General features: G+C 37.5%; 1 protein-coding gene across 1 annotated transcript; it reads left to right on the top strand.

Moving 5' to 3' along the window:
* Positions 1-481: 481 nt before the first annotated feature.
* Positions 482-11,536, top strand: SYNDIG1L (synapse differentiation inducing 1 like). The gene is made up of 3 exons (XM_070931407.1): positions 482-898; positions 4,779-4,916; positions 11,378-11,536. Exons 1-3 carry the CDS (start codon positions 482-484, stop codon positions 11,534-11,536), a joined length of 714 nt encoding a protein of 237 aa, XP_070787508.1.
* Positions 11,537-16,811: the final 5,275 nt, after the last annotated feature.

The following is a 16,811-nucleotide window of genomic DNA, read 5'->3' as shown; positions in this document are numbered from 1 at the left end:
CAATCCTGTGGCACTTGAGATTTTTCCAAGGCTTTCTGAAAATTTCAAGCATATAACTCTTTGATTATCCATGTCTACACTGACATTCAAAAAAGCAAAAAGGTTAGTATGACATGATTTTCCTCTGTGAAAGCCATGTTGATTTCTTTTCATCATGACTTGTTCTTCTGTATTTTATACTTTTTAATAATACTTTTGAACAGGAACAAAGAAAGGAAGGTTGATGCTTATTTTAGACAGTGAGCTTCCTCAATTTTTCTCTAAAGGGCATTGCGCAAGTGCTAAGGGTCAAGTACAACCTAGAAACTATCTGACTGCAGTCCTTGGATTTCTACTAGTACAGACTTTAGTATAGATATAATCATTGCTGACTTCTTTAATTCATTTCTATAATTTATGAATCATTGGCCTTTTATTTGTTTGTTTTCTTTCAGAACATTGATTTATCTTAGAAGCATCTGCCATTGAGTTTTTGAGGAAAATGGAAAGTGTGAGTGAACTTCAAAATCCACTGTTGGCCAAGAACAACGGACACCTTCATGGTAGCTGTACTTATCATCAGGATTATCATGGTCATCGTTGTCATGGCAAATTATATTCCTATATCTTCCAAAATTCAGGTAATGCAAGGACACACCAGTTGTTGGATGCCAGTTCTCTTCAACTAGCTGTTGAAGCACTGTATGGTCCAAATTTCATTCTGGTGAAGGATGAAAGCAGTGTCAAAGTAAAGGACAACAAAGGTGACAATTGTGAGACAACCTTCATGGAAAACAAAGACCCGTCCACTGATGTTTCTGATGAGCAAGAAACACAGGGAAGATCTCTAATGGAAAATGATATTAAAATCCAGACAGTATCTTATGAAGTAGAGGAAGAGGAATTGCAGGAATATGAGGTAAATTTCTAAGGTTACACTCATAATGTACACTCAGAAACTTCTGAGTACACATTCTTAGTACTAATTTTTAAATAACAATTCTAAATGTTTAATATAAAAACAATAATAATAGACAAAACGGAGATTTTATATATAGCACAATAACTTTCTACCCAAGAGACATTTTCCTTTATTTCAGAGAATTAGAAATTAAAGCATAATTAATTAAGAATAACATGACTAAGTTGAATTTTTAGTAGCATAGGACCTTAGAATCTAAATGTGGAATGTACTTAAAAATGAAAAATGGCTCTATTTTACCCATATTCAGGAAAAATAATTTTCCATTGAAATCCCAAATCCCTGACTAATAAACTGAGCATTCAGCTTGAGAGGAAAAACAAAAATACCTTTTAATTCAAGAACTCTTAATGTTAGCATTTTGCCCCCAACTAAGGGGAATGAGAGGATATGGCTTACAGAAATTATAAAATCCATTTTTCCTCCCAGTATGAAACTACAGTATTAAGTAGGGGGGGAAGTGTGTAAAAATGCAGCTGGAAAGAAGGTCAAATGAAAGTATGGAGGGAAGGACTGCAAAATACTTCATAAAAGGAAAACTAGAAGGCTGAAAATGCTACTGTACTTAAATGCCAAGGTAATAATAGATGTCCTAGAAATATTATAGCAAGGTAATGCAGAAGAAGCAGGTTTCAATGGGAAGAAAGAAAAATCAATAGGATGCCAACTGCTTTACATCAGGAGTGGAAGTTGACGGCAGTGAGTGCTGTTCTTACATAGTTTCTGTATTGCTATTACCGTGATCATCACTATTATTATTATCATTGTAATTTTCTGTGTTACTAGTTCACACAGTTATTTAATAACAAAAGATTGTGACACTAAGTATGAAAAATTAGAAAGCAAGTTTAGATGAAAGAAGCTGAAAATTTTGCTAACCCATATATTTGACACTAAGTTATAAAGCAATAAAAGACCTACTATATTAAGTACAACTCAAGCTGTTAACATTATCTTCCTTTTTTTTATTTTCCTAGAGGCCACATTTCTGCTCAAATCATGGGAATTCTTAAAAGAATGCTCATAAAAATTGAAATAAATTATTTGAAGACATATATGTAAATATCTTTGCTCCTGATATAACATTAAATTCTTTTTTCCCTTATTTACACACCATCATTAGCACTGGAATAGTTTTGTATTCTGATTACTTGTTTACCTACAGACACATTTTATATTCTGGAAAAGGCAGCCTTTGGCTAGTTAGGCGAGTGATACCTAATCTTATAGGGAAAGGCAAAGACATATTGGTGGGTTGATGATGCACAGTTTTAGAGACTGGACAAGAAAAAAGCATCTCCTCACAAGTAAAAGAAGTGGGAGGTAGAGAAATCCATCTTGGTCAGTTCCAGTGAAAGTAGAGTGGGAGGATGAGCTTCCAAAAATATTTTTATTAATGAAAAGAATGGGAAGTGAGAGTGATATGGGTGCTTGTATGAGTGGGGAAAAGGCTAGTCTAAGTGGTTTTTTAAAAAAAATGCCTGCCCAAGAGTATCAAACATATGTGGTTGGATAAGTGAAGATTTGCAGGTTGGCAGGGCCAGAGGGTTGAGCCTGAAGATATTTTTTTTGGTCATGGAATGACAGAAGCAGGCACAGCATGCCTACCGTCCCTGTCCTAATGTTTTCTTTTATTTGTATCCTTTTCATGTATTTATAATTATGTTTACACTTGTATCTGTCATAAAATAAATTCTTGACAAAATAAATAAATAAAAATAAATAAATAAATAAATAAATAAATAAATAAATAAATAAATAAATAAACTAACTAACTAACTAACTAACTAACTAACTAACTAACTAACTGTTGGTAGATTCAGCAGAAAAAGGAGCCTGTGTGTTAACAAATAAAAGCCCATTATTGCACTGGATGGTCTAGATTTGTGAAAACAGTTTATAGCCCTAGTTTGGTCAATAAAACCCTACAAGGCATCAGATGCCTGCAGCACTGTCTACTAACATTGGATTCTAACTAGACAGGAAATTTGGGAAACAGCAAGGAATTGATATTTTTCTCTACCAGGATCACACTCTGAAGCAGCCTTCCTCTGAAAACTTCCTGCTGACGTTTTATTATTTTTACTTATTTTATTCAGCCTATTACTTCATTGTATTTTGGTTTTCAGCTTTAATTGAAAAATTCTCCATCATGCCTCACTTCACATACGTTTTCCAAAGATCATCTTTCTGCCCAAGGAGAGCAGGCTAATCTGCTGTGTAGCCTTTTAGAAAGAGAAGTAGCCAAATCACCATATGACCTTCCCATATAGAAGCCACATGGTGCCATCCCAGATGTAGGTGCCATTTTGGAAGCAGCCACTACAGGAGGGCAAAAGGTGAACTCTGTATAGGAAGGCCACATGGTAGATCAGCTGCTTCTCATTGGAAAAGGTGATCTTTGGAAAACTAAGTGGAGCAAGGTGTGATGGGGGGAAGCCCAAGGGTATGGGACCCACAGAATGGGAAGCTGTGCGAGCAGTGCCTCAGGTGGTGGTGGAGGTCCTGGGAGGCCTGGGGCAGGCCATGTGTGAGCTTTGGAGATGCTGCAGTGCAGGCCTACACCACATCCCAGTGTCTCTCCCACCTACTAAGGCACCCTATGTTCCACTTAACAACTCATGCAATTGCTTGACAACCGCAATGGGGAAAATCAGTATTATGGTCATTAAGTGCGGATATCATGTTAGCACCTCATTTAATAACTTCTACCACTTATGACCATAATTCTGGGCTCAATTTGGATTATAAATTGAGGATTACCTGTAATTGTTGAAAATTGTTAGGCTAATATTGTCTGAATGAAATCTGACTAAAATCTACAAAATACAGTTAGACTTTCAAACTAAGTAAGTTATGGACTGAAGTCAAGGAGAAATTTCTCAGTCAGCCTACTGATAGCATAACTGCTTCCCTAGCAATGTCAGGTATTTTCATTTTTAAGAGGGACACCAGTGGTGAAGACTGTGCCAAATACCATCTTTTAGATCTCTGTTCTCAGTGGATTATTCATATTAATGTCAGTTATGTGGCAGGTAAGGATCCTGGAGCCTGGAGGTTGACTCTGTTCCTTGAGTTTGGGCTGGACTTACTGCCTTCTCTGTTGCAACACCTGCCCTCTGGAATAGTAATATGACTCTCACCCTGAAGATGTTCTGAAAACTTGGCTATTTTCCCAGGCCTTAGGACAGGGTGGTAGGTGAGCTCCTGTAAGTTTTTGTCTGGCATGTTTTGGTTCTGTTTTATATGTTCTTACTTGATGCATATCTTTTATTATTCTTATATATTCAAAAATGTGAGATCCCATCATATGCATCGAATTCTTCCCAAGAACCTACAATATCATAATGTATCATCAGCATAGTACATATGTGGATCTAAGCAGTGTCACCTTTTGTAATTGACTGATGGAAATGTTATCAATGCACAGGTTTTCTAAGTGCCATACAATATTTTTTGACATGGCACCCAGTGTGCTGATAACCACGGGGACCACCAGGGCCAATTTATGCCATAATCTTTCAACTATTGATTTTCAGAACTTGATCTCTTTTATTATTATTATGCCATCTGTCTAGAAGAGCCTGGGATATCTGCCTAATCCACCCAAATCAATAAAATATTGAGACAATACTATATTCCTCATTTGGGAAGTTTCCTGCCAAGTGAAAATTATTTGCCTACCAGGCATCGGGAGAAATGCTGACAACAACATTAAACATCCATAGTATTTGGATTTCTAGTCCTGCTGAATGCTTTGTGGGGCAAGCGTACAGTTTGCAATTGGTCATTGTTTTCAAATTAATTTACTTTCTAGAGTGACTCTTCAAGTGACAGTGAGAGTGAAGATAATTTTCTGATGCTTCCTCCACGAGACCACCTAGGCTTAGCCATTTTCTCAATGCTCTGCTGTTTTTGGCCCCTGGGAATTGCTGCCTTCTGTTTTTCTCAAGGGGTAAGAATTCACATCTATTAATATATGCTTGTATGAAACTAGTCTTTGCTTATTAAATGTTTTTAAATATGAACGCTGCCAAGTCTCACTACTCATTATACCACAACTATTTCATAGTAGTAAATCTAATCTAAAACTACTTGGAATTTTCCTGAGATGCAAAATGTTCCATGTATAGATTTTTTTTCTTTTTTAAAAAAAAAGCATAGCTAGAGTCAATGAGTGACAGGGAAAACCCTCACAACGTTGCTACTTATGCTGGTGAACAATATATACATGAAATAATTGCTCTAGTGTTACTTCTGCCTGACTTGGCTCTGTAGAAGGCTCAGATCTTCTTCTTCTCATGACTAATGAGTAATGTCTGTTTCTGAACAAGAGAGAAATATTAGACTTCTCAGTTTTGCAGTAGATACCTGCTTGGATCTAAGTTAATAAACAGGATTTATCAACTGTTCTTTAAGAAAAAAAAATTGTACTGTGGGCTTTATATCCTGAAGAGCATTGGCATCTACTGTATATCTAACCTCTGTGAGATCTAAAAGATGTAATGTATATCATGACCCAAACTCCATTCTTTCTTACTTGCTTTCTGATGTTGCATGCAAATACTTAAAGAGGCAGGGTTTGTGTCATAATGTCCCGATGTGTATTTGTCATTTGCTCGCCTTGAGATTCATGCTCAGGAATATTATCTGTCTGAGTTACATGCAGGTATGGAAAAGACATGAAACCAATAGTGGACAGGGAGGAACCGAAGGGGACTAAACCTATTTTCCTCTTTTTCTCAAACACACACCTGCATGTATCTTTCTCCCTCTCTTTTCTTCCCTACCGGTCAAGAAATAAGAATAGATCTCTGTTACCAGAAATTGAAACAGCTAGCAACATTTTTTTTTTTTGAAATGAGTCTACAACTGCATAAACTTACACTGAGGACTGCACATAGCCCTAAACCACAAGCTTTCCCATCCCCATTTTAATGTAATCTGGAGCCTTCTAGGATAGACACTATATTGTATTAAAGGAATTCTGACTGATTATGTTCAGGGTGTTCAAAACAAAGATAGACCAAAAAACTGGACTTTTTAAAAACAAAATACCAAAAGACGTTTTTACCATAGGGCTGCTATAATAAAGGTAAGCATTATAATAATATACTGTCGGAACTAATAATCTTTTTCATATAATTTGCTCATATCAAAGCACCATTCCTGAAAAATTATTTGGGACCAGAAGTAAAATATCAGCTTCTTCCAGCCTTGCACAGCGATAATATTCCATCACAAGCTTTTCATAAAGGAAACATCCATTTAAAATTGAAGGCAGGCAATGAAAAACTGCTAATTGCTTTTCAAAAAAGACTACAACAACCTATGCAGCGTATCAATTTTTCTGTATTCAAAACTATAAATAAACTTTGAAAAATTGTATAAAGTAGATGTTAGCAGGTTAGTAATCAAATGGTGACCATCCTTTAGTAAAACATTTTTTCCTCTTCAGTCTCAAATATGATAATAAAAATAGTGTGAATATGTAATATTTAAAATAGAAGGATGGAAAGTGCTTGAATAAGTGATAAATAAGCAAGTTTGGTCAAAGACACCAGGCTAGATTGTGGGAGACCGTGAGTTCAAGTCCCGCTTAGCCATGAAAGCCAGCTGGGTGACCTTGAGCCAGTCACTTTCTCCCAGGCCATCCCACCTCACAGGATTATTGTTGTGGGGAAAAAAGGAGGAAGGTGTGTTGGATATGTTTGCCACCTTGTTAAAATATTTTATAAAAAATATTAAAGATGGCATACAAATCAATCAATCAATCAATATGCAGGTAGTCCTTGCTTAGCATTTGAACTTACAGCAGTGCTGAAAAAATGGAGTTGTGACTGAATCTTGAATTTTTATTGTATTTATTATTATTTTTATTATTTATATTTCTATGCCGCCCACTCTCCGAGGACTCTGGGCAGCTTACACCAAAGACAGTATGCTAAATAGCATATTGCCCCCAACAATCCGGGTCCTCATTTTACCCACCTCGAAAGGATGGAAGGCTGAGTCAACCTTGAGCCGGTGAGATTTGATCTGCTGAACTAGCAGTCAGCTGAAGTAGCTGCAGTACTACACTCTAACCACTGCGCCATCTCGGCTCGTTGCAATGCCCCCGTCATCATGTGATAAAAATTTGAGCCAGCCTGCATTTACATCCATACCCCCTGCTGCCCCCCAGCTCACCTTCCTCATCTTTCCCTGACTACTCTCTCCCGGGGTCACCATCCTGATCAGCATGGAAGGTGCTGCAACTCTGGGGTTTCATGCCACAGACTTGTGGTTCTAAGGTGTTTGTCACAGCCGCTTGCGTGACACAACCTTGCACAGCCCCAATCTGCCTGCCAGCCTGTTTGCGAGGCACCTGCAACTTTCAACTTCCTGCTGGCTTCCTACTTGGTGATTGAAAGCTAACAAGAAGTTGTAAGGACAACCACACACAATGCTGATTTAACAATGGCAGTGGGGACTGCAGGGATTGCCGTCACTAAGGCATGATGTCATGTGACATAGTGCTGTACAATTGCATTGCTGAGCAAGAGAAACTCCTCTCCCAGGTACCATTATTAACTACTGTAACACTGTCCCACAGCAATGTATTATTTTATTCCATTTTATTTAATATCTAGTACTTAATAGGCCTGGTACCATTCACAGATTTTACTAGCAACTTCTTGTTTCTTAGATTTTTTAATAGGTTCCAAAACTGATTGTTAACAAGTGTACTTGTATCTTTTTAACCAGAGAGGTAAAATAGTTTGTTTCTTTTTTATCCACCACTATATTCATTGTTTTCAGTTTAAGAAATAATTTCCTTTCTGACGCTTACAAAATGCTTGACTGATGTCAACAGAATATAACTGTTGTCTCCAAAATTGGGACACTGGGCTTGAAATTTAGAGAGCTTGTTTTGAGATCTTCAAATAAGGGCCACTAATGCTGCTCTCCTGACCTGCTAATTTGCTGTTTACTTTTTTAAAAATGTAAAAATAAGAAGTGCTCCAAAGGAAGTGTCTGTAAGATTTGTCAACACTGTTGGCTATCAACTGGAGGGACTCCAGGATTATAAAATTACCTTTCTGCTATATGATAATTTTGCAGGAGGAAATAAAAGCAGTTTAAAACATTTGCAATATCTTCTTCTTCCTAGCATTTTCTTGCAAGTGCAGGGTCTGCTTTTATCAAATCAACCAAGTGTTGATCTGTCCCAAAGGTGCTTTTTCAGGAGGCAACTGGACTTTCTTGTTTTTCTTTGAAGATGTTTCGCTTCTCATCCAAGAAGCTTCTTCAGCTCTGACTGGATGGTGGGGAATGGAAGGATTTATACTCCTTGCAGATTGCTGGTCATTTGCATCCTTTCTGAGGGTCATTGAAGCATTTGGATGTGTATCTGTGTCCTCAGGGTCACAGATTGCACTACTCAGATGACCCTGAGGACACAGTTAAACATCAAAGTGCTTCAATGACCCTCAAAAAAGGATGCAAATGACCAGCTGTCTGCAAGGAATATAAATCCTTCCATTCTCAACCACCCAGTCAGAGCTGAAGAAGCTTCTTGGATGAGAAGCAAAATGTCTTCAAAGAAAAACAAGGAAGTCCAGTTGCCTCTTGGGAAAAAAAAAGCACCTTTGGGACAATCATAATCTGGATGGCTGAGAATCTCTACAGATTTCAAGTGTTGATTTATTGGTTGTGACAGGAACTGACCAGCTTGCCATCTTGAGCCTGACATTGTGGGCTAAGAGAGTGATCGGCCCAAAGTAACCCAATTGGCTTTCATTACTGAGGCAGGATTAAGACTCAGTCTTCTTGCTTCTAATTGCCTTCTAACTGAGAGATCAAACTGGCTTTCTAAAACATTTGCAATATGAAGGTTACTTTTTACATGTTCTTGCCAATTGATTTCTACTGAATTATGCTATCAGATTGATTCTGGAGAAATTAAAATCTAAGAAATAATAATATATAAATACAAGAATTATCTGTAAGCATTATTTTTAGTCTTTCAAAGTATTTAAATATGGAGCATGCTAAGGTTCAACTTAACTTTATATATAGAATTTTTATTATATCATATAATGTGTAGTTTGAAAACTATTTATAATACAACATTAAGCTATACAACAATAATTTCAAAAAGCAATAGATTGAATGCAAATTCTTTTGCATTACTGCCATAGTGTTTGAATGGAGAGTTTATTCAGAAAGGTACCAAGAACTAGGAAAAAAACAGAGAAAGCCACCTTTCTTACCTCCTTTTCTCCTTTTTAGTCCCCAGTATTACCTTCTCCTCTCTTCTAAACCTCCATTTAGAAACAGGAAAAGAGAGTCAGTCAAGATCACCTCCTTCTTTCCATCAATGGGGCCTCTAAATGAAAAACCTCTTGGGGAAGGAAAGGACCTTTTATCTATAAGAGTCTGGATCCAACTCACATGCATAGACATACACAGATATACAAAATGCATTAGAGAGGAGCAATAAAAGAGCCTACTGGTAAAACCTTTTAACACTGCAACCCAATTGCTCCAGGAAAGAGAATCAGTAGTGAATAAATGCGTACCGTGTTTCTCCGAAAATAAGACCCTGTCTTATATTTTTTTGAACCCTGAAATAAGCGCTTGGCCTTATTGCCATGTGCTCAAAAGCCCGATTGGGCTTATTATCAGGGGTTGCCTTATTTTGGGGAAAACAGGGTACTTGTTACCTCAGAGCTAATGATAGCCAAAATAAGACATAAGTCAGTATTCTTCCTTTGTTTTGAGCCTAGCTCTACCCATCAATGTGACATAGTCTTGCTCACTCTGCATGAACCCGCACTGAGGCCCATATACCTCTCACCCAAAATGCCAACTATAATTTACAATGACCAATTAGCAAAAGGAGATATAAGACACAAAATTTAGTTAGCAGCCATTTAAACCACAAAGAGGATAGACTTTAGGGTCATCCACATCCAGCCCAAAGTTGGCTTTACAGGTTCTGGTAGGGAAATAATGCCTTCTCTCTTATCCCAGCAGAAGACCTCCCAAGTGGAAAATTTACTAGACATAGACATGGATTCTGCCAATTGCACCCATACCTGGACTGAGAGGCACCTAGGACTGTCACTCATGTTTGGTCATTTGCATTTGAACTATTGCAGTATGCTGTACCTGCAGCTATTTTTGAAAGCCACTTGAAGGCTGCTGCTGGTTCAGAATGCAATGGAATGGACAGTTATGGATATGCCACAGTATTTCTACCTATCACCTCTGCTTCATGAACTGCTCTGTTATTAGTAGGCTTCCAGATGTAATTCAAGGTGCTGGCAGCTCTCGAGTCGGAACCCTGACAGGTGCTTGTTTTCACATATAAAACCTTTCATGGTATAAAGCCTAATGGTTATATGAAGGACTGTCTTCAGTAGCTTCTGCCCATCTTCATATTATACAGTGGTAAGCCTTGGGTTCCATCAATTAAAAAGGTTATCTGATGGACTACAGGAAGTGGACTTTCTTGATTGTGGTATCTGCCCTCTAAAATGATGCCCTCCCTGAGATTTGCATCCCCACCCCCCAGCCCTATTCAAATGAGCCCTTAAAAGCTGGTTCTTCTCCCAGGCCTTGGACTTGAGTGGTTGGTTCTGGGCACAGGGTTGGCATTCTTTTTTCTGGATGGTTGGTTTTGTCTTATTCTGCTATAATTGTTGCATGTTGTACAGACAAATTGGAATAGGCCTACACATTTTAAAAATGCTTCTAGAACTGTCATTAAGAAACTGTCTGGGTTATGCTTCTTATATGAACATAACGTAGAAGTATTTTGGTGACATTGGATCAATTTATTTCGAAAGAAAAGAAATATTTGTAGAAGCAATAACATACCATTACTGAAGGAATAGATATTTGTTGGACCAGGGAGGAATTGAACATTCCATATTATTTGGCAATGCAGCCAGCAAACAGCTCTCAGCACTCCCGGAAATCATAGCCAGACTTTAATCTCTAATCCTTGGACAGGATGTGTGATATTGATTGACAGATAGACTGCAAAATGTTTATTTATCTTGCAATTGATTTATAATTTATATATTAAAAAATGAGATGAGTGGAAAGAGAAAAGCTTCACAAGAATCCTGTGAGCTTAGTTATATTGATTGACTCAAGCTAATCCAATCAAGTTTATTGCTGAGTGATGAATTGAACCTGGGTTTCTTTGGTCTACGCCAGAATCATAACTTCACATTAGTTTTCAATCTAAGACTATAATAGAATTAAATTGCTTTATTCATCTAATCCAGCCACAGACAGAACTAATTTTCAGCAGACAAGAAAGAGTCCTTTGCTGAAAAACAACTGATGATATTATCTATAACAAGTTACAGTGAATAATATACAATATAGTAACCTAAGTATTTCTTTGTTTGTTTCCAGACAAGTAAGGCCATCTCCAAGGGGGACTTTCACCAGGCAAGCTCAGCTTCTCGACGAGCACTCTTCCTCGCTGCACTTTCAATTACTATCGGCACAGGGGTATATGTTGGAGTGATTGTAACACTGATTGCCTACCTCTCTAAAGGTGGGCATGTATAATAAAGACTGTTACATAAAATGCCCGTCATTCTTCCCACATGGATAAGCCTCCTGGATTAAGTGCTTTAAATGCCATAAAGGACAACATGCCTACAGACTGAAAAGGAGCTTTTTTTTCCCCCTCATACATTCAAATGAATTGTATAGACTTTTTTTTTTTGAATGAACACTGACCTACTTTACATTATAGCCTGACAAGCTATTTTAAAAAAAAACCTTCGTGCAAAAATGAGTGCATGCTTGAACAGCCTGGATTTTGAGACTGCCAAGAACAAAAGGGGGGATATGGGATTTTAAAAAAAAAAAGTCTGCAGCATATCCTCAGACCAATTTTCTTGTGAGCTAAATCTGCCATTTGTGAGGTTCAATTTCCTGTTGGAACTAAGCCCCGGTCTTGTTCAGAGCACACGGTAAAGAGAAGAAAATGGGGGAATGTTCATTGGAAAACTTTCATTAGGGTATTGGGGGTACACAGTGATATTTGTCAAGATGTTTCTATTTTGAGCCAGAGATTCTAGCTACAAGATCAATTCATTTGTGAGTATCTATCACACAAAGCCAGCTTTCCCCAAAGCTCTCTTTCAGAGCCATTCTCATACAGCTTGCCTCTCCACTAGAGTTCTCTTCTATGTCAGATTTTCCCTACAGTGTCATCTCATTCATCTTTGAAGACTCATATTCAGCTGTCACTTCAGTTATAAGATAGCACCTGCTTTAAAGAAGACACAGGAAAAAAGTATGTAATTATAGTAATTCTAATTGAACAGCCTTGGGAAAATCCTCTGGGCCTTCTATTTTTTAATTATATTTTAGGATGCATATTACAGTATCAAATAGAATGAATTAATATTATTTCAGATTTTATTATGACATGAAAAACCCATCAAGAGATAATACAGCATGATTACTTTTTATCATATGTAAAAATTCTATTCTGTGTGACATCAAATTCTTATACAGGTAGTTCTTGCTTAACTACAATAATTGGGACCAGCAACTCCATCACTAAGCAATACAATTGTTGAGCACAATGTCACTTGACCATGCTGGCAGTTATGGCAGTTCCAGTTGCTGTTGTTAAGTGACTCCTGTGTGGTCATTAAGCATGACATCACATGATTACCATATGTGACTTCCTGCCAGCTTCTTTGCTTGTCGAATGCTGGCACTGATTGTCACAATAGTGGTTACATGAACAGAGGAAACTGATCATTATAATTGCAAACCAGCCACCAAGCATCCAAATCATGATCATGTGATTGCTGGGATAGTTGCAACTACAAGGACCCAGTCAAAAGTCTCACCATTTTTGGCACAATTATAACTTCAAACAGTTGCTAACCAAGTGATTGTTAAATAAGAAACACTTGTATTAAAATTTCCCACGGGTCAGATCAATTATTGGGATTAGTCCAGTTAAAAATGGTTCTAAAACCACCAGTAACATTTCTACATTAAAATGGCAACCTTGTAGTGTCTAATGTTATACAGATACCTACATAATTAAATTGCATACAGATTTTTACTATTTCAGTTTTTCTAAGTCCAAATATTTATTTCTATGACTATTGCAGACACTAAGCCTAAATCAAATCAAATATGGGTAATGTTGCAGTGATCTCTTCACACCTAAGAACTCAGAGCAATCATCAAGTTTTGTTATTTCATTTTGAGATTTTTAGGATTCTATTAGATGCACCATATGGTAAGCGTGCATACATTTGTTAGTGAGATAATTCAGTATTGGAAGGCTCAGTGCATTGCATCCAGTTAAATATAATTTCATTTTTATTGTGGCTTAAATCTTCATTCTGAATCTCTCATTGGCCTTAGCCTTGGACTGAAAGAAAAGGATGCCATGGAAATAATTGAAAGCTGATTTTTTTTAAAAAAAAACTTGCCTGCTCACCGCTAGCAATGCTCCAGTAATACACAGTATGCTTCTGGGTGCCATAGAAGATGCTAGCATTACTATATTAAAACTTATTCCCATACAATCCATGATGCTTCTGTAGCCTCATGGTAAGAAGTTGAGTATGTCATAATTAAATCATGGTCATCTATAGTAGGCAGAATGACTTTCTCTAAATCAGCTTGCTCTTCACGCAGGATTTCTTTTAATAGAAGCCCACCTATGCTTTAATCTTCAGACCTCCTGAAAATATAGGCCTTTTCTATTCATGCAATCACTGGATAGTGTGTACAGTGCATTTTTTTAAAAAAAGAATGTGTGTTCTCCTTTTTTATTATTGATAATTCAACTATTAAATGTTTTAATGTGCTTAGAAGCTGCCCCAATTTCTTAGAGATGGATAGTGTAACAATTGTAATATAAAAGTAAGTAAGTAATCTTCCATCATCAAAGCAGATAGTAAAAAACAAATTGGATTCTGAACTGAAAAACAATGTGCAAAAAGTAACATGTTCCTTTAAGGGGTAATAATTAACTCAAGCTATATATTTTTCCCCAATCTATGTTGTTTCAGCGTGAAGTACATTTCCAAGTATGTCCACAAAACATAAGTATTTAATTTTACTTATCCTTCTGAAACCAAGAACTCTCATTTTCCTGGGGGCAGAAAATTTAATTCTGCCTTTCACTGCTTGAGGGTGGTATTAGTTACTGAAGTATAGAAGATAACTGTCGGCTTAAATTTGGGAAGATCAGACGTACAGTATAAGAAATGTGCAAAATCACTAAGAAAATAGTTGCTTTTATTTCAGGGATATATGTTTGATTATGTTTCCTCCCAACACGGTGCATGTATTTTGTTTGCTAACTCACTCAAAGGATGATAATTAAGAACACTGATGTTTTTCTTATGCTTCTAGTGAGTCTTTTAAACAATTCAGGGAAATGAACAAACTAATACATAAACTCTAAGCGCTAAGGGCTGGCATAAAGATTTAATTTTGAATAGTAGCTCAACACTCTCCCATCTATATGAAATTTGGAAGTGCTGGCATCAGCTAGAGAATAATTTAATGATGTCCTAAAGATAAAAGGACTCTAGACATTGCTAGGTCAGGAGAAAGATGTTCAGGGACTGTGGAGATGAAAATATAAAAATTGGGAATAACAAAAGTGAATAGTAAGAAAAGACAACTGGAAATAAAGTAGTAGCCATAACAGTAGTAATCATTGAAACTTGTGAGGAAATGTTGCCAATGATATAATGGCTAGCAGATGATCCTTTAATTATCTTTAGTCTACAACAGGCTTGTCCAACCTGGTGTCCTTTAGTTTAAATGACAATTTGGGAAAGCTGGTTGTTGTCCAATATATCTGAGGGCACCAGATTGGAGAAAGCTGGTTTATAAACATAGCCCATGGGTCCATTCTTACACAGTAAAATACTCTGTGAATTAAGCCATGAATTGAAATATTGTAGAGAAATTTTCCACTTATGCTTTCACCAAAAACTTGGAACATTGCCTTTCATTTTGCTTTCCTCCACGTTCGTCTTCAAGTTTCACTTTGGAGACTTTCATACATCTCACTCTTTTTCCCCAGTTTCTGTCACTTGCATCTGGAGGTACAGACTGGAATTCTTCTGTCACGGATCCTTCTGCACACTGCAGTTTTTCTGTAAAAGGCTCAGCATGTTCTGTATAGTTGAGATATATGTTTTATTACCAAGTGGCATGTTAATGTCTGACATTTCTATTGTACTTGAGCCATAATGGAAAGAAGCACATAAGAAAAGAAACCTGTTCAAAAGAAACCTTTGAAGTGACCCATTTTGTTTTATATCATTCAAGTTTATTTATTTAGCACATGGCAACGGTACATTGGCCAGAATGTTACAGTGCTGATACAGAGTAGTTGTTTGGCTGCCTAAGATTGCTAGTCCGTTTGGTTCACGCTCACGTGCTATCCAGAGTGCACCACAGGGGGCGAACTAACTCTACACTCAAAATGGCCTACAGCATTCATCCTGGGCTTTTTCCTTCCACTGATGTCACCTCATGTTTGGGCAGGGCATTCGAGCAGGTCCAGCACCAGTTGGATTTGTACTTCCACATGAAGCATCATTATTTTTCCCACCAAAGTGGGAAAATCTGTTTATCTACTTGCATGTAGTATGCTTTCAAACTGCTAAATTGGCAGAAGCCAAGGCAAGTGATGGGAACTCACCCCATCATGCAGTGCTAGGATTCAAACCACTGGAGCACAGACTTTCTCCAGCATCTTTTGGACACTGATGTAGAAAAGAGCACAGGATCAGAATGAATTTGCTCATTGGTACAAAACTAACCACAACATCTCCAGGCTGTTGTTCCCAGACCTTCTAGTGGTTTTCACCCTCCAACATGTCTTTCTTTCCATGCCTCCAGGCCCCAAGTCAACTGCAGTTACATTCTTCCACTTTGTTTTGTTTAATATGTGACAGAATCTGAAATACATTGCAAAGTAAAGTAAATCCTAGATTTTCCAGACAATTCCTAAAGTCCTATTAAAAAAATCTAGATGAATGTTTTGTTTCATCTGAAGAAGAGTTCTTCCTAAGGTTGGCATTCTGTAGACCTTCAGCCAGCCTGTTGCAGGATTGCCTCTCCCATCCAGCCAGGGACCTCTGGCCATTTTTAAAAGCAAATGTTACTCTTTTTAAGGTCACACCTACAGCCAAAATTAGAGACTAAATTTCCCGTTAGCTAAGATTTGTGTGACTGGTGTAGGACTTTAAGAATGTGGTTTGCCCACCTAAGATTGGAAGAGAAGCTGGGAACCTCCTGCAATGGTTCCTCCCAGGCAGGCTGATTCTGCTCCCCTGGCTAAGTGGCTAGTTCTTTTAATAGTCCAGCCACTTCTAAGCAGCATGTTTTGGCAATGCTGGTTCTTCAAAGATAGGAGTAGCAAATATCTAGGATAAAGAGCACACAAGACTCCCTCCAAACCAGCAATGAGAATTTATAGTAGCCATAGTAGGGAAAAGGGAAGGCAATGGGAGAACTATTTAACTAATTACTATCCAGAAAGTAATCCTGATTACAGATGAGGCTGGGAAATTTGCTGTCTGCACAGACAGTAATCCTGATTACTTTCTTGCAGACAGCAAATTTCCCAGCCTCATTGCAGAAGTGTGGCAAAAAGACTTTGTGGGTGGGGGTGGGGGGCAGATAGAAAAGGACAATTTTCTTCCATCAGAAATAGATATAAACTCTATCAGTATTTGTGAATCTTTAGTCAGTGGGGAAGAAGAGAAATGCCTAACCATTTTTAATGCATCTGTACAGTGCTGACGTTGGATGCTCTAGTCTACTGACATGACAG

Source organism: Pituophis catenifer, unplaced genomic scaffold (assembly GCF_029215685.1).
Source record: "Pituophis catenifer annectens isolate HBS135680 unplaced genomic scaffold, rPitCat1.0.hap2 SCAF_1, whole genome shotgun sequence".
Taxonomy (NCBI): domain Eukaryota; kingdom Metazoa; phylum Chordata; class Lepidosauria; order Squamata; family Colubridae; genus Pituophis; species Pituophis catenifer.
The sequence above is the reverse complement of the archived record's forward strand: the minus strand, read 5'-3'. Positions and strand labels throughout refer to the sequence as shown.